At 37.2% G+C, this 18661-nt stretch overlaps 1 protein-coding gene across 4 annotated transcripts in view; it reads left to right on the forward strand.

Moving 5' to 3' along the window:
* LOC112500328 (nuclear pore complex protein NUP160) overlaps positions 1-18661 on the forward strand; it is a 42302-nt gene that overhangs the window by 13492 nt on the left and 10149 nt on the right. For 2 of the 4 annotated variants that reach the window (XM_025103788.1, XM_025103790.1), the window contains 18 exons: positions 2871-2975; positions 3060-3154; positions 3614-3731; positions 5107-5289; positions 5430-5622; positions 6110-6678; positions 7545-7707; positions 7946-8223; positions 8320-8507; positions 10653-10729; positions 10809-11185; positions 11285-11353; positions 11441-11759; positions 11847-11975; positions 12468-12576; positions 12671-12721; positions 12895-13027; positions 14548-14655. In XM_025103788.1, coding sequence (XP_024959556.1) covers positions 2871-2975; positions 3060-3154; positions 3614-3731; positions 5107-5289; positions 5430-5622; positions 6110-6678; positions 7545-7707; positions 7946-8223; positions 8320-8507; positions 10653-10729; positions 10809-11185; positions 11285-11353; positions 11441-11759; positions 11847-11975; positions 12468-12576; positions 12671-12721; positions 12895-13027; positions 14548-14655 — 3264 coding nt within the window. The remainder of the gene's footprint in view (positions 1-2870; positions 2976-3059; positions 3155-3613; positions 3732-5106; positions 5290-5429; positions 5623-6109; positions 6679-7544; positions 7708-7945; positions 8224-8319; positions 8508-10652; positions 10730-10808; positions 11186-11284; positions 11354-11440; positions 11760-11846; positions 11976-12467; positions 12577-12670; positions 12722-12894; positions 13028-14547; positions 14656-18661) is intronic. The other 2 variants (XM_025103789.1, XM_025103791.1) reach the window with 2 other exon arrangements.

Below are 18661 nucleotides of genomic sequence, written 5' to 3' on the forward strand. Positions count from 1 at the left end.
TTATAGCCAAGAGCAAGGGGTTGATTATAATGACTTCTCACCGGTGGTGCGTCAAACATTTATTCGAGTGTTGTTGGCACTAGTAGCACAACAAAATTTGGAGTTGGAACAGTTGGATGTTAAAACAACGTTCTTGCATGGAGATCTTGAAGAAGAAATTTGTATGAGTCAACCGGAGGGATTTGTGGTTCAAGAAAAGGAAGATTATGTTTGTAAGCCCAAGAAATCGCTTTACGGGTTGAAGCAATCTCCGAAGCAGTGTTGTAAGCGATTTGATAGCTTTATGGTGAAACATGGTTTTAATCGAAGCCCTTATGATTGCTGCATATATCATAAGAAAGTAGCTGAATGTTCACTTGTGTATTTGCTACTTTATGTGGATGGTATGTTGGTCGCAGCTTGAGATATGGCTGAAATTATGAGATTGAAACAACTCCTTAATTCTGAGTTTGATATGAAAGATTTGGGGGCTGCTCAAAAGATACTTTTGGGGGCTGCTCAAAAGATACTTGGGATGGAAATAGTTCAAGTCAGATCTAGACATAAACTATTCTTGTCACAGAAAAGTTACATTTTGAAGATACTTTCTCGGTTTGGTATGGCTTCGGCAAAGCCTTTGAGCACTCCATCATCTGTAAATTTCAGGTTATCAGTGGCTTTGGCTCCTCAAACAGAAGCTGAAGTGGAGTATATGAGCAGAGTTCCTTATTCAAGCGCTGTGGGAAGTCTTATATATTTTTACAGTATGTACTAGGCCTGACGTAGCTCATGCCATTAGTGTCATTTCGCGCTATATGGCTTGTCCAGGAAAGGAACATTGGGCTGCTGTAAAACGTATTTCTCGGTATCTTAAAGGTTCAGCTGATGTGGGTCTCATTTATGGAGGAAAAGGAGACAGTTTTGTTGCTGGGTATTCAGACTCAGATTATGCAGCTGGCCTTGACAATCAAAGATCATTAACGGGTTATGTGTTCACTGTTGGAGATGCCTTAGTAAGTGGGAAAGCAACATTACAACCATCAGTTGCTTTATCCTCAACAGAGGCTGAAAATATGGCACTTACAGAGGCTGCAAAGGAAGGAATTTGGCTGAAGGGTCTGCTTGGAGATCTTGGATTTCATCAAGATCAAGCTATGATTTTTTGCGACAGTTTAAGTGCTATTTGTCTTGCGAAAGATCAGGTGCATCATGAAAGAATGAAGCACATAGACATTCGTTATAATTTCATACGGTCAGAAAGAAGAGTTAAAGTGAAGACTGAGGATAACCCAGCTGATGCACTTACTAAACCTGTTTCTTTAAACAAGTTCAGACATTGTTTAGATCTCCTAAGCATTGATAATTGGAAGTAAAATCTTTGTAGAATTAAAGTCAAGGTGGAGATTTGTCGAGTGGTGTGACTTTAGTTCTAGTTGACTTAGTTTAGTTAGTCTGTTATTTTCTTTTTTCCTTTTTTGTTTAGCCTATAAATAAGTGGGTCATGTTGTAAACACTTTACATTTTTCTCATCTAATAAACTCTGCCTCACACATCCAAATTCTCTAAAAAGATTTCTTGTAATTTCTTAACTATCTGTGAGGTATCATGATATCCTATCAAGCTCCTCAATAGAAAGAAGAAAAAGAAAGGTTTTTTGGCATTATTGAGCAGATTAGTCTATCCAATCATCCTTCAACCACTGACTTCCCAAAAACTTGTAATTTTCTAGGCTCTGATGGGGTATTTGGTGCAGGGAAGTAAATTATATAGAAATCACTATCCTACGCTTAGTTTTTATTTCCTTCAACACAACATAGGTCATCGAAAGGATCTCGGAGACCCACCAAAGAGGGAATCCTTTTGGGAAAGTCAATGATGAACTAGGGCTCCTAAAGCATCAAACCAGAGAAAATAGGTTCTCTTGGTCATCTTACCCCAGATAAAGTCGAAGACATAACTCGGTTGTTTTATCTGCTCATTGGGGATAACACTCCAGCTGTAGAGACAGAAAACCCTATCTTTCTTTGAGAAAGAAAGAAGTAAATATAGTGATCATGAAGTAAGAAGAAAAAAACTAACTGACTACGATGCTATTAATTAGATATAAAAATGTAATACTCCTAAATCGCCTACATCTAATGTATTAAGTATAAACCATAAATATATCAGTTACATCCCAACAGCCAACTGAACATCCAAAAACAAACTACTAAATATATACATTTCCTTTTTGCTCTAGCCTCGTGGTCTTGTCTCTATATCTCGCATGCTAGTCTGTCAATGAAGATATTTCTGACGATTTACCAGACATGTGAAACCTGTAACTGTTTAGAAGTATATTTTATTTTTTGATTGACGTGCAAAAGCCTAAGATTGGTACTTTTCATGTACAATTTTTTTATATTTGGTGGTAATTATCTTTTCAAAGTTCAAACAGAAAGTAAAGGACTTATTTGTATACTGAAGAGGATTTATCACCAGCACTATTTTTTCCAGACGTAAGTAAAGAACGTCAAAATTTATCCAATATTTAGTTATTACAATGCTATCTATAAGGACAAATTCCCTTTTTAGATTAAAGAATGGGCAGTGGAAAAAATCACTTGTTTTCATTTATCCTTCTATTTGGTTTTAGCTAGTTTAGGTGAAACAATAATTGATTCACTGGTTCTGTTGATAATGTAATGGACTAATGTGATTTTTGATAGGGGTAAAACAATTTACGTTAGTTTTTTCCTTTCAGATTCAGCTTGAACATATCAGTGAACTTTTCTCATCATATGCATAGTATGGATGTTTAATACCTATATTATCTTGTCAATTGCTAGAACATAGGATTGGATGTGGATCTCTTATTTTTCTACTTCACCTTCTTCCTCTTGAACTTCTAGGAAGTTGATGCGGAGATGATCTCCTTGTACAGTTTGCATTTTAGTCTGGAAGGGAACACTAACCTTTTTCTTGAGCCTTCAACATTGAACATCTCTCTGGAGGAGGTAAGACGAATTATCATATATTTCTTTTGCTCTAAAGTATAAATCTCAATTCACAGTGTCTAACTTTCATCTTTGTTTTTTTAGGGTGCACTCATTGATGTCAAACTTTCTTCAAATAAAATCTGGATACTCAAAGAAGATGGATTGCTACTGCACAATTTAGGTTCAAGCGAGAGCCGGTAAGGATGCTACATGTTTTAATGGGTTCACTTAATTTTTGCTGCTATATTCTACCTGATTAGCATAATACGTGATTTTTGCTTCTGTAATCTGAATATCGTTTTTTGGAGCACCTATTTGTATCCAATATCCCACTATGCCCTTAATGCCTCTATATAAGTTGATATGCTGGTACTAGTTCAGGCTCAATGTTTATCATCTACTTTTTGTTTTCACTCTTGTAGTTCTACTCTGAAGTCATTGTATGTTCTTGCACTTCTACAGCGTATATCCATGAATTAAGAACTCACTTGCATGACTATTTTCTAGCGATATCTTGAGTTGTGTTGCACTTTTTGTTTAAATTTCTATTTATAGTTGACTACATCACTCGAGTAGAACATGTGTTGGTGTACATATTACCACAAATTTTTGCTGTTTTATCTGCTATATTATTTAATTTTGCAAATTGTTTTTAGGTACGAGCAATGCTTTGGTTTACAGGAAGCATTTGTTGCGGAACAATTATTTCAAAGCTCTGAGCATTCTGCAGATGATCTTTTTTGGCTTGCTCATTCACTATATCCATCTGCAAAGGTGCTGTGAAGTTTTTGCTGTTCCATACACTTTATTAGCCCCTCCTGGTTTGTGATAATTGTCTTAATGTCTTCTGTCTACAACTACAGTAAAGATTATATGCTTTTTTCTTAAGAACTCTTTAGTCTTTTTTCTTTTTTTTTTGGTAAAGAGAACTCTTTAGTCTTTAGGTGGACATGAATGGCATTTTAGAAGAAGAATGAAAGAGATAGACTAGAAGATGACACAGGATATAGCCTAACTTCTTGTGCGAATTGAAAAGGAGTGGAAAAAGATAGAACACTGTATGCTTACTGTGACCTATTACAAGCAGATTCTTGCATACCTCTTGCAGGCTTCACAGCTCTTAGCATGTGCAATATGCAAAGAATGTATGCCAGTAGTGGTCATGTCTCCAGATCTCTGAAAATGCACTAAAGGTTTGGATATATCATTTCCCATAAAGCTGAGGTGACATCACTATGTGCAAGCTACCGTCTTCTCTTTTTTCTGAATACAATAGATTCTTCTGACAGTCATGTCTCTGAATATCATAACTTCTTCTGCCGCCTTGTGTAATATTATACGCCACCTCTTTGTGGGGGTATACTGTGTACCAAGATAAGGATCATTGCTTGAGAAATAGGCCTTACCATGTTTAAATGATAAAGGATGCCTGTTCAGTGAATCATTAACAATAGTTTTTGCAGAACTGACTAGTTGCTGCTGACCGCTTCAAAAATTAATGTTAGTCGTAAACAATTAATTAGGCAAACTCAGATCTAATTATATTTGATATATCTACTCTACAAATCTCATGCATGGAATCACCATTGAACTGTAAATACTGAACTGCTTGTCTTAAAATTAGGTTAGTGTATGCTAATCATGGATTATTCTGTTGTTTGTCAGGTGTCGTTGCTTTTTACCTCCGTCTACACGTTCATCTTCTTATATGTGGTCACCATGTATTTTATAGGCTGTAATATGATCATATGAGTGAGAGAGTAAAAGCGTAGCTGACATTTTTAGAGGCGAAGTTGTTCGTTAATATGTGGTAAATTGGTCCTTATTAGCAGCATTTGTCACCAACAAATGTTTAAGGCACCCTCCAGGGCTTGCATAAATTAGGGCCAACATTTAGCCTTACACATCATATCGATCTTTCAACATCATTATGGCGACACTGAAATGTTTTGTTCGTACAACATTAAACCATTTGTTTTGAACTTCAACATATTATTTTTTGCCAACGAGGAAGCAGTTATGTGGATGTTGCTATAACTTGTATTTTTGTGATCCCTTGTCTCTTAGTATCATATAAGTTATCATGGTGGTAGTTTATTAACATGTGGCTGTGCAATTTACGATTAATTGTATGTTCAAAATGTTGCAGGAGCAAATTTCCCCTCATGTGTCTACAATCTTCTTGCGTATGCTATTTCTTCCTGGCATTTACCATAATTCTGTTCTCCGAGCAACACTACAAGAACATAACAAGCACTTGACTGATTCTGAGTTTCACTCTTTAACCGCTGATGGAATGAAAAAGGAGATCGTTTCTGTAATTGAGCATGAGGTTTCATCTAACAATTATACCCCTTCAATTATAATATCTGTTATCGTCGTTATTTTTTAGAACAATCTCTTCTTATGTTTTTTCCATGTTCCTAAAGGGTGTGGTTAATGTGGAACTGACGACCATGTTAATTGTCATAGGGTGTTTCCAGGAGTTCTCTTTCACTTCTATACTGCTGGAAGAACTTCTGTTCGCACTACTTGGACAACTGGTGTAACAAGAATGCACCGTGTGGGTTACTTCTTGATTCGGCTTCTGGTGCTATTGGTTTAATAAGAAAATCCTCAGTTTCTGTATTGCGTTGTTTGGAGGATATAGAGCTTCTTGCCTTTGGTAAGCTTACATATCTAAGCTGTCAATTAATTTCTAATAGGGGCATACAACTGATTCAAAAACTTGAAGAATTACAGAACTGAGCCAACAAACTCTAATAATGTTCTGGTGCATTTTGGTTTTTAGCTTCTATAGAAACCAAACCATGGGTTGGATTCAAGTTGTTGCCAAAATAATGCAGTTTACTGGCTTAGAAATGTAACCGTGTTGCATAATTTGTTGAAATCTTGATTCCAATTGAAAGGAAGGCCTTAATGAGCTCAATAACAGGCCCAATAAACATATAATTGGAACTTGAACAGAATGATAGTAAAACCCCATAAATTGTAGAGTTTGGTTTTGAAAACTAAGGTGCCAAATGTGCTCTCTCAGTTTCTGTTTTGGTAACAAACTGCAGCATGCATACCCCTAACTATCCGCATGGTCTTGTTCATTCACTAATGTCATATCATATGCAATGTTTTTTTATTATTTTCTTTTGTTGCAGGGTCTTTCGATGAACTGGGTGAAATTGCAAGCTCTAGGATCAACTTATCTGGTGATCTTGAACGGGAAGTACTTTTTGAGGTGCTGCGATGCACCAGTAGCCTTAGCCAACAGCTAGGAAAAGGCGCTGCTGCTTTATTTTATGAATCTTTTTTCAGTGAACCATCTATGTCTCCTGAAGATGTTGTTGGGTGTTTGTTGAAGACTTTAGAAACCAGATCTACTTCTTCAATAGCAGCTCTCCATGTTTCGGAGGTAGGTGTTGATACTGCATGGGAGAAGGAAGTGGGTGACCACAAAATTCTTCGGAAGTTCTCTGCAGATATGTTCTTATCTCTTCATGGTTTGTACCGCAAAGCTTCGATGTGGGACCAAGTTGTGGATGTTATATTAAAGTACTTGAACTTTTTAGTGCCTCAAAAGATTGAACAGAAATTGGATTATGAAGCAATTTTTGACATTAGTGCTTGCATAACAGTCCAAGTGACGTCACAAGTTGCCAAAGTGATGTTTGAATCTGCAGTGGACATGTTATTGCTGCTGAGCTACATGGTGAAGTTAGGTGGCCAGGTTAGCAGTTGACGTTTTAATCTTGAAAGGCAATGTGTATCTTAGCATGGTTATTAGCCTTGTATTTGTACCTAACGACCTATGTATCACGTACATCATAGTTGTTAAAAGCGTGCCTGAGGTGCTCTGAGGCGCATAAGGCCCAGGAGGTTGGGCTTTTCTTTGGTCGAGGCAAGGCGCATTCACGAGGCGAGCTAAGGCGCTGCGCCTGGTGCATTGTTGGGCCTAGGCGCACCTCATAAATCAGAGTGAAATTATGTCTTTAAAAAAAAGTATTCTCATATCCTAGACTTCTCCAAAAAAGACTTCTCATCTCCCAGATTAATGCACCAAACCCCCTATAAGTACAGCCAAAACCCACCTCATCTTTCATCTCCTCACATTCCTTGTCAACACATTTTGAAGTTGTTCCTTTGTTCAGCTTATTTTTTTAAATGTATGTGATAAGTACATAAACTTGCTAAATGGTTAATATAAGTTTGGAGTACTAGAGTAAAGGTGGCAGAAGTTCGTAGTTGCTTCCTATTTGATGTTGTGGGAAACTGCGTGTTTACTTTCTCCATATAACTGATATTCATCCTTTGCATTATTTCTATCTGTGCTGGTGTACAAGCACCACAGTGCGCTATGTACATGAAAGAGAAATTAAAGGTTGGCCAAGATAACAAGTGTGTCACAGTGGAATAAAGTTGGTTTGTCTTGGATCCTTGGGATGCCTTCTGTAGGCTTAATCATTTTGCCACGTTTTATCTTGAACATTGTATTTTAACCTCTGTAGTTTCTTTTGTTAACTTTGGAGAGTACATGCTACAAGAAAAAGGCGAAAGAAAGATGGAAGCTTAATTCTTTATTTTCACCATATGCAGATAAATATGTTACCTGATGATGTTTCCAGGGTGCAACTCGAGTTATTTCCATTGATTCAAGAAATTATTACTGAGTGGCATATAATACATTTCTTTGGAACCAGACCTTGTGAATCACCTGCCATGGAAGATTTCAGTTCTCAACTCTCTTTATTACAAATTGGTAGGTGTATCTTAACTTTAAACTCTTCACCTGATCATGTTTTTTTGTGTTGGCTGATTTACTTAGTAGCACTGCACACACTTTGTTGTAGCTGTGCTCATCCTTTGACATTACAGAGGGAAGACATGCTAATAATTTGGTTCAGTGTTGATATCAACTCCTCCACATTTCTTTGTCATTAATTCCATTCCTGTTAGTGTATAGTTTGCACAATTTTTATTTATTTATGCTCTATCAGATAGCAGCATCGACCGAAGATCATGGAATGACAAGCTTGGCAAATGTGACTTCACTTTGGCTTTTATTCTCTTACTTGATCATCAAAGTTCATTTGGAGATCAGAGCCGTGTTGATTCAAGACATCTTCCTCACCCCAGCTCTTTCATTGCTCCAGTACGGAACTTCATAAGCTGGATAGTTTGGGGCAGGAGTGAAGATGGGTCGTCTTCTTTTTCGTCTCGCTCAACTATGCTTGCTTTGATCTTGCTTAAACATGGACAGTTTGATGCTGTTGAGGTTTGTCACTTTGCTTCTATTACCTGATCTTCACAGTGCTCTATCATGACACTTTCTGATATCAAGAAACATACTAATTTTTTTTTTGTTCTTAAGCATCTTCTTACTTTGGTGAACCAAAATCTTCTCAAGGAGAAATTATCTAGCAGTATCCAGGGTGTAAATGATGAATGGTGCATGCTCCTTCACCTTCTTGGCTGTTGTCTGCTTGCACAAGCACACCGTCAAACACCACGAACTTCTACTGACAAGAAAGTTCATGAAGCTATTTGCTGCTTTTTCAGGTATGTATAACATCACAACATCACAACAGGTATGTTTAGCCCTATTCAGCATTCTTTAGTAGCCACTGTACCTGATATTTCTAACACAGCAGATAACTTCTTTGAATGCTAGTGCTTGATTGATCGATTTATCTAAATTATAGGAGGTTTTCTTTCATGTATATTTGTTTTAGAATTAGAATATGATGTTACCAACATACTCCATCTGCCACTTTTTTTGGTCAACTCTAGTTATAAGGATCAATATATGCTGCAATCTACAATCCTGTAGAATGTAGATGATGGTTGTTACTTGTTAAGGGTGTAGACTTACCAGAGCAAATCAAAAGGAAAGCAAATTCAAGAGTTTCCCCTAATGCATTCTGATTAATTGAAGAAGAAGATCAGATAGAATAAAGGAAAGCAAATACTAATAGGTACAGGTGGTTCTTCATGATACAAAATGGATGCTCCATTCTTCCATAATCGGAGCTAACAGACCGATTTGATCTGAAAAACCCTCAAGCTTAAGCACCTGATACTTTGTCATGCATTTAATTTAACCAACCAAAAATTTAGATCAAATTCAAATTCCAAACAGGCACTGTGTACGTTCATTTTAAATTCACGGTTTCTTGGATCTCTTTTATCCTTGTGAAGTGCTTGTAGCTTTATGGTATGCTCATAACCTCGATATCAAAGGTCTGCAAGATCATCATTATTTGTCAATCCTTTGAAAATATGTTCTATGAAGAAAGCAGAAATCAAACAAAAATCATATGACATTCAACACTGAAAGTCATGGGGGACCACTTGCAGGAAACACCATGAAACCTGATTATTAGAATGATACATAGTACATGTATCTATCTATATACATATATACATATTATATATAGGTAAAGGTTCATTGAGAAATGGTAAGTATTTGAGAAGTAAAGAAGTGATCCTAGCTCTTCATCTGGTCAAAATTTGCGGCTTTGACTGTGAAGCATCGGATAATTCCTCGCATGGGTATGCGGAAGATAGAGGGGTAGTTTCGTAACTTTTACAAATAGGCGGCAAACTGGTTCATATGTGAATCAGTTAATTAGTTTATATGTGAATCACACGGGTTCATATGTGAATGAGTTAAAATAGTTCATATGTGAATTACGCGGGTTCACATATGAACATATAGTTCATATGTGAATCATACGGGTTCACATATGAACCTGTTTACGTCCTATTTGTAGAAGTTACGAAACTACTCCCTTTATTTTTTGCATAGCCGCAAATTTTGACCAGTCAAAGCCACATTTCATGACCAGTCAAATCCGATCTTGACTGTATGAAGGGCTAGGATCACTTCTTTACTTCTCAAATATTTACCACTTCTCAAAATAACCTATGGCTATATATATATATATATATATATATATATATATATATCTGTGTGTGCATGTGCTGTGTATGTATATAACTATATATGATCACATATTTATATTATAAATGTTTATTTGTGTAAAAATATGTTCTATGCGTATATATAATCCCTTCACTTCCAACACTGAAACCTCATTTTCTTTTCCCGAGTTGCTGTGTATTTGGGTCCTTGGCTTCAATTTACAACATTTCAACAAACTTCTTTCATTTGTGTTTTATACTTAAAAAGACATAGCTGCAAACAAGATCTCTTCAGATTCATCTGGAAACATCTTCTCCAACCAAGGTGCAGAGCAAGCACAACCAGTTTGTAACATAATTTGCAACATATATTCTTCTTACAGAGGCCATAGGTTTCCCTTAAAAGAGCACTAATTGTCATGGATTAAGTTGAGGGATGGCTGTCATGGCAAGAGCCTGCAAATCATGGAGTATATGAGCAGATGATCCCACACTGGGCAATCAAGAATGTACCCTCAGCTAACAAGGAGAAGTGCAACCTACAGTCATAGCTCCTAACTCTAATAAGCACAGAACATACGAATTATGGACCCCCAGGCACAGCCACATGGGTTTGTGTTTGAATACCTTTATAGAAAGCATGCTAGGGCAAACCACTACCAGTTTGTCTCATAACAGTTAAGCAGGATGTGTTGCTTTATCTTATGCTTATTAATTGTATTAGTGCATCTTGGTTTTGCTAATTTCAGAAAGCATCTGATATGGTTATTGTGTCTCCAGAGTTGCATCTTTGCATGGGGCTTCAAAGTCGTTGCAGAGTTTGTCATATGAATCCAGATTTCCTCACCTTGGTTTCTGTAAGTCTATCTAGATGGTTGAAAGTGGAAAGTTTTCATGTTGCACTATCATTCATATAATGTACTTGATGGTCTGCAGCTGATCATATCTCGCCTGCAGCTTGGAAGCTTCATTATTATCAGTGGGCGATGCAGATATTTGAGCAATATAATATGAGTGCAGGTGCCTGCCATTTTGCTCTTGCTGCTCTTGAACAAGTTGATGAAGTTTTGGGTCTTAAAGATACTTACTCAGGGGAAGATTTTCTCAGTGAATCACCAACTACTGCTAAAGGACGGCTTTGGGCTAATGTATTTAAATTTACACTTGATTTGAACGATTACTATGATGCATATTGCGCAATTATTTCGAATCCAGATGAAGAAAGCAAATACATTTGCTTGAGGCGTTTTATCATCGTCCTTTATGAGCGTGGTGCAATTAAGGTTACTTTTTCAATACTTTCAGTTGGTTGTGTAAGTCGTATATTGATTACCTTTTGCAGGTTCTCTTTTTTTGGGTGGGTGGGTAAAGTGTTGAGAGAACAAAAACCTGAATTTCCATTTTTGTTGTAGATTCTTTGTGATGGCCAATTGCCTTTTATTGGTTTAACCGAGAAGGTTGAGCAGGAGCTTGCTTGGAAGGTGTGTAGCAGCTTTTACGAAAGTATAATGGTTGATGTTCTATTAAACATTCCTTCGACCTGTAACAGTTCTGGATATATTGTGCAGGCAGAGCGTTCAGATGTTTCAGTAAAACCAAACCCTTATAAATTGCTATATGCATTTGAAATGCATCAACATAACTGGCGCAAGGCTGCAAGTTATATGTACCTTCATTCAATACAACTGAAAAGTGAAGCAGCTTTGAAAGATTACCAACTCAGATCGTTGGCTCTTCAAGAAAGATTGAACTGCCTTTCTGCCACTATAAATGCACTGCATCTTGTTCGTCCAACCTGTGCATGGATCAATCCATTGCTTCAAGGAAAGTCTATACAGAAAGAATTATATCCAAGTAAAAAGGCTAGAATAACAATTCCAGAGCAGGGTAATTATCCAAAGACATCCTATTTGACCATTTACTTCCACTATCTGGGAAATTATGACACTGATGTCTGTTATTTGTCTTTTGCAGAAGCTAATGGTCATCTCTCAAGTCAGAAACTGGATTCCTGCATGGATATTGAGAAACTTGAAAATGAGTTTGTGTTAACATCAGCAGAATATTTGCTCTCTCTAGCAAATATTAAATGGACATTTACTGGTACCAACTTGTGAAGTGTTCTTTTTTCACCTTATTGTCGTATGGAGTCCATACAATGTCTAATCTGGAAATAATCAATACTAAAGGATATATAGGCTCTAATCTTTGTATATAGCACACTATTAGTTAAACAAAAATGAAGTGATGAGGGAGAAGGTGGAATGGAGAAGATGAATGCATGAACTATTAAAAGGTTAGGGTGTGTGACCAGACATATTAGACATGCAGTGACGGCGAAAAGAGAACTTATAGTTGCACATGATCCTCTGTAGTAAAAGAAATATACTATTTAACCGACTCTTCAGTTTCAGTGTCCATCTCTATGAGTCACTTATATCATGCTAATGTTGAGATGTTGGTTGAAATTTTGTTGATGCTGTAAATGACTTAGGTCTGATTTTATGATCTTGAAGAATAGTGTTGTAATTTAGCGTAGTATTATTGTTAAGTAGATGCCACGAGAATTAATATAGCTCTTATGTATTCTTTCAGGGATTGAGAAACCTCCACCAAATTTGGTTGAGTTGCTGGTTCAGTCAAATCTATACGATATGGTTTTCACAGTAATTCTAAATTTTTTTAAGGGTTCAGCATTAAAGAGGTATACCACATGTTAACTTCTTTTAAAGAATTCTCTCAATCATGTGCTTCTGATTACTTTTTTATGAATGAAAAATTCATGCCTTCTTGTCCAGGGAACTGGAAAGAGTTTTCATTGCCATGTCGTTGAAATGCTGTCCAAGCAGGTCTCGCTCTTCATTTGTTGTCCAAAGTATTTTAGACTCAGCTTTTTTGCCTCCTGCTAATTATTTATTTTTAGTTGCAAGTGATCTCTTGAGTTTGGGCTTACAAGTCATCAATTGTACTTGGTATAAGCTTTAAAGCTATTTGTAGGAATAATTTCCGATATTCATTTCAGGGAAAATTATAAAAAGCATGGTCTGCTCCTAACATCATCAAAGGATGAGGCTATTCATGATTCCCATGACATAATTCCTGCAGCACAACATTGCAAGGGAAACGATCAGTGGGATGCACTTGAGCAATACATGGTTCGTATCTTTTCTTTTATTTTATTCATCGTGGAGTTTTTATATGGAAGTTTGCTTGAATTACAAGTGAGGCAGGTGCTTCGGGTTGAGGCTTTAATATAGTTCTCTAATGAAATTTGGTGTCGTATTTTTTTTTGCTATTAATTAATTTTCTATTTGCTCACTAATCATATAAGATCATGAATCAAAATGGCTATCATGTTCCTCACTTCCCAACTTTCTTTTTTATTAGTCCTTCAGTATCAATATAAAGAACCTACATCAGTTTACTCCTCCCACTGTGCTTTGATCCCGACATGTATAGACCCCAACTGAATCCCCTGCTGTTCCTTCTGATTTCAGTGACAGATTGGATCCCTCTGTGTGTGATTTACAGCACCAACATGTCTCTTTTTGAACGACAATATCAAAAGTTCAATTGTTTCTGTGCACCTTCGAGATTTCACTGGCAAATGTGTTATGGACTAGCTTTCTTTGCCTTCTATTGGTCTTGCACCAGCAGATACACTTAGAGCATGTTTAACATTTAAAAAACACCACGACATGAAGACCCTTTTCTACTCATTTACATTGTTTTAAGTATAAAATACATCATTAAAGCTTCATTGTAGGGCTAAGATATAACAAGTAAAACCGATATAGTTCATATGACGAACTATAGACATGTACTCTCCCAACTTGTACCCTATCTATTATTGCTTTCATTACTGATAAAAACATTTTTTCGGAATCTTTCTTTACAATATGCTTAGTGAAACATTTTATAGACTTATATATCACTTCTCTTTTTGTTATGGGTTCCATGTTAACCTATTGAAGCCTTTTTTTTTGTGCCAACCTATTTCATCTTTACCTCTTCAAATCCCTAGGTCAGTAATTACAATTTGCAAATTTTATAGATTAATCCTAAATGATACCTACACCTTTCCAAGTTCCTTTCATCTTGTAGTTCCTTGTGGATTTTAAAGTTCTTTCTCCCTTAATATTGTTTGCACTTGCTCATGAAATAATTTTAATAATTTTTGTTTATTTGTCATTGTTTTTGTTGGTGAGAGGCCTTGTAATCGAGTTGAAGAGATTCCTAGAGATTATAGCACATTTCTTATATGCTTGAGGCTTTTTATCTTGTTCTCATTGTTTGAATTTGTATGGGTTTTCTATATTTATGTTTATGCTTTCATATAGCTTTGGACCCTTGTGCCACTATTTGATATAATTCCAAAGTTCACTTCTAGTGTGTGTGTGTGTTCTCATTTGGACAACTTTCAACATCTTTTACTAAGAGCAAGAAGAGAGATGAGGTGCTTACAAAAGTAGACTGGGTTTTTTAGTTTTGTTACCGGTGGAGTTTGGTTCTCCAATGGTGTTGGCCTTATCTTCCCTGCCCTTTTGTTTTGCCTTGTTGTGTGTGCATTATAGGAATATGTTTTGCATTGAATTGAATCATCTTCTGTTTACCAATGTGCGAATGATGGAATCTTTTATATCTTATGAGTTCATATTTCAACTACTGAATGCAGGAAAAGTATAAATGTTTTCATTCTAGATTACCAGTAGTTGTTGCAGAAACCCTTCTCTATGCTGATCGATTGATTGAGCTTCCTCTTTGGCTTGTGCAGATGTTCAAGGTATATAAGTGACATTTTTATGGAATTTTTGGGTCCTTAAAGTATCTCTGAATTTACATTCTATTAACTAAGAGCTTGTTAGCAGATTTATCCATGTCCGAAAAACTGATGGCAATACTCTTTGCCTATTCTACATATTTTAATATTTTATGTTTTCATAGTTGTAGTCCATATATGTTATCCACATATACTGACTGTATTTGGATATCATTATATTAAAGAATCATGTAGAACACCAACATTGTGTATGCAGTAGAATTGCTCGTATTGATTAGAAGAATAATAAAAGATCTATATTTCAAACCTTCTAGGAGTTAAAGAACTCATGAAACACCAATACTAGTAAATAGTAATTCATGGAAGTTTCATGATATACTATGCAACTATGAATTAACTAGTAATTATACGTTTTACTCCTAACTTTATGGTTTACACTGTGACCATCTTGGATTTGGAATTTACGAATTTGGACCACTTTCATTTACTGACCTACTATGGACCACCATTGTTACTGTCCACTTCTATTTGTGTTTTCTACATCATCTTTGTTACGTTGTCGCTTCAGGGCCTAAAATTTGGACCATAGTTTTTGTTGGATGCCTTTCACAACTTGCTAGAAGTATCTTTGACAAACAAACTATAGAATCTAGAATGGAAATTATAGAGGTAAGGGGAGAATAACTACTTTGAGAATGCAAAATTAAGTGAATGAGACACGTTATTGTGTAGGGACCATCTATACCCTTTCTGTCCCAAAACAAATGTTTGCTTCCCTAATATTGTTAAATTCAAAAAGGTGATTTACTTTTTTAAATATCCTTGCAGGTAATCAATGAACTACTCGGTCCAATGCATGTTTACAATTAGGATTAAGTTGTATTTCCATAATTAGTTAGCTCTATATCTAGGAGATCATTATAGGATAGTTTTTATGCTCAAATTTTGGTTTAACAAATATCCAGTAAATTAGACATTTTTGGGAGAGATGAATGACACCCTAAAAGTAACCAATTTCTTTATTCATTAGTTGCTAGTTTTATTCAATAAACTTGTTTGGTTCTTACCAAATTGCTAGAGAAAATCTAAATTGGGAAGTGAGAGCTATGATGTTGGGACGGTATGGTCGTGTGAATATTCAGGGTAGGCTCAATGGATAACGGGCATGGAATAGCGGTTGGATGGTTAGGACATCCGTAGAAATTCACGTCAACAGAGAACTGCTGAAGTGGCGATAGTTAGAAGGTCGAACCTAGGTGAGATGAGTTATCTGTGGATCGTGGTAAGGGTGATGACTATCCAAAACGGTTGGTGGCAATGAATACATTTGCAAGAGAGGGATGGTGCTTGATTTAATAAGCGAGCTATCGTGATGGTGCTTGATTTAACAATCAATTACTCGATCATTAAACGAGCTGGAACATTGGTATGATATTCTAGCACAAGTTCAAACACAATCTTGAAGAAAATTATTCAAGCTCGAGTTGAGTTCAAGCCAAGATTAATTCATTAGTCGAGCCCACTCAAACATGAAAGGGTGGCTGAACATGAAAGGTTGATGAGTTCTTGACAGTCTATGATGGAGAGGATGTGTTGGGCTTGTTAAAGCGAGTCGTGTAATACTTAATAGTAATGGGCTAATTGAGTAAATATGAGGGACTAGAAGTTGTGGGACACTGTTTTCGAGGGGAGGCATTTGCATGGTAGGGAGTGTGTTGAGAGCTATTACTTGTCATGACATGACAATGTTTTCAGGAACAAGTCTTGGAGCATTATAAAATCTCACGAGGTTTATAAGCATTTTTTTAGTCCTCACACCTAATAGCATAGTGCAAGAGTATGATAAGCCACCAATAGTGAAGGTCTATACAAGGAGGGCTTGAGGGGAACTAAAGAAAAAGAGAAAGAAGTATAAGGGGAAATTCGATAATTGTTTATTTGCTTTCCGTAAGTGTTTATTTGCTTTTCTTGTGGGGGACCAATATATATTAAAGATTGAGAGGTGATTGAGGGTGTCTTGGAATTCTGTAATTTCTTTTTTCCATTGGGAGAGGCTGGCTCTCGAAAACCAATAACCCTGTAACTCCTTTGATTCAGTTGAGTTCATATCATTTTGGGGCAAGCCGTGGTTCTGGATACCATGGCTCCCAAAAACCAAGGTGGGATTGTTTCACTAGAAGAAACGGTGCAAATGGAAAAAAGCTGGAATCGGTGGAGACGAACCTGCAATCAATGAAGCTTAGTATCCAAATGATTTGCAATCAAGATGTTGGCAATTTGATACGAATGGATGGCTTGGGACATGGAATTTAGGCGTTGATGACGAAATTGGAATTGATGGGCCAACAAGGAACGCAAACTTGGTTGGATCCTGGATCAGCAATCGATTCCAATAGGGACACCGTCTGGTGGAACTGGAGGCTTGAAATCCACCGCCAATGGGCTATTCACTTCACTGGTGATTGAGGCTGAGGAGGGTAGAGTTACCCATGTTTAATGGGGATGATCCAGATGGTTGGGTGTTTCGAGTAGAAAGGTACTTAACATTACAACATTTTGAAGAGACTGAGAAGGTGGTGACTGCAGGAATATGCATGGAAGGAGAGGCCCTAGCTTGGTTTCAGTGGACCCATAGTTGTTAAAAGCGCGCTTGAGAGGCGCGCCTAGGCTCTGAGGCTTGTAAGGCCCAAGGTCTTGGGCTTTTCTCAAGTCGAGGCTCAGCGTATTCAGGAGGCTCACTAAGGCACTGCGCCTTGGCTGAGGTGCCTTGTGGGCCTAGGTGCGTCTCATAAAAAGTTATTAAATACCTAGTTAAACCCTAATATTAAATAAGTTTTCTCATATTTTCATCTCCTAGGTTTCTTAAAATAAGTGTTAATAAATTATCCTTAGAACTTCAAGCCTCCTTCTCTATAAATACCTAGACCTTAAAACTTGTCATGCTTTAAACTCTTCACCTCTATCGAAGTACTGTGGTTGCTCCATTGGGGACTTGTTGTGTGTAACTGTGTGTGTGAGTGTGTGTGTGTACTGATAAGATGCTTCTCACATTCCTGAGGCCTGCGCCTCATGCCTGCTTCTTGCGCCTAGGCCCTAGGACCCCTTTGCGCCTAAGTGCGCCTTGAGCCTTTAACAACTATGGACTGATAGTCAACGACCGTTAGTAAGATGGGAGGAGCTGAAATCATTGTTAATTAGCGATTCCGATCGACAATTAGAGGATCAACTTGGGAAAAATTAGTGGCGCTAAAGCAAGAGGGTACTATAAGGGAGTATCGTCATTTATTCAAGATCCTTGCAGCATCCTTGTCAAATTTACCGGAGAAAGTGTTGGAAGGGAATTTCGTGAACGGTGCAATTCAAACAGAAGTGAGATTGATGAGACTCCACAGCCTGCTGAGAGCAATAGAGATAGCTCAGTTGGTGGAAGATCATAACACTCAAGTCGTGGGAGGATACAAGGCTAACAACAACACGTATAAACCACTCTTGGGAGCTATAGGTAATTCATTTAAGACAACTCTTAATAGCTACACTATTGCAGCAAACAAGGCAGCAACGGCCACAGCTTCGTACACGACTAAAACCTCCTCTGATACTACCCGGAGGCTGTCCGAGGGGGAATTAAGGGACAAACAGGCGAAGAGCACTGTTTTAAATGCGATGAGAAATATAAAGTTGGGCATAAGTGTAAGAACAAAGAATTAATGTTACTGGTGCAAGACGAACCCACTGACGGTGAATTGCAGAAGCTGGAAAGTCTCGAAATTGATGACAATCGCAGGGGAGATAAGGGGAGGGAAGAGGAACAGGCTGTAGAATTGTCCTTGAACTCGGTCATTGGACTGTCGTCCCCTCGAACCATAGGTTAAGGGGAAAATCAACGAGGAAGAAGTAATCATTCTCATCGATTGTGGGGCATCCCATAACTTCGTTTCCAAAGAAAAGATGGACCAACTTCGATTGACAGTGAATGGTGATACACCTTCCGGAGTGGGAGTGGGAACCG

Source organism: Cynara cardunculus, assembly GCF_001531365.2.
Source record: "Cynara cardunculus var. scolymus isolate 2C chromosome LG 17, CcrdV1, whole genome shotgun sequence".
Lineage (NCBI taxonomy): Eukaryota > Viridiplantae > Streptophyta > Magnoliopsida > Asterales > Asteraceae > Cynara > Cynara cardunculus.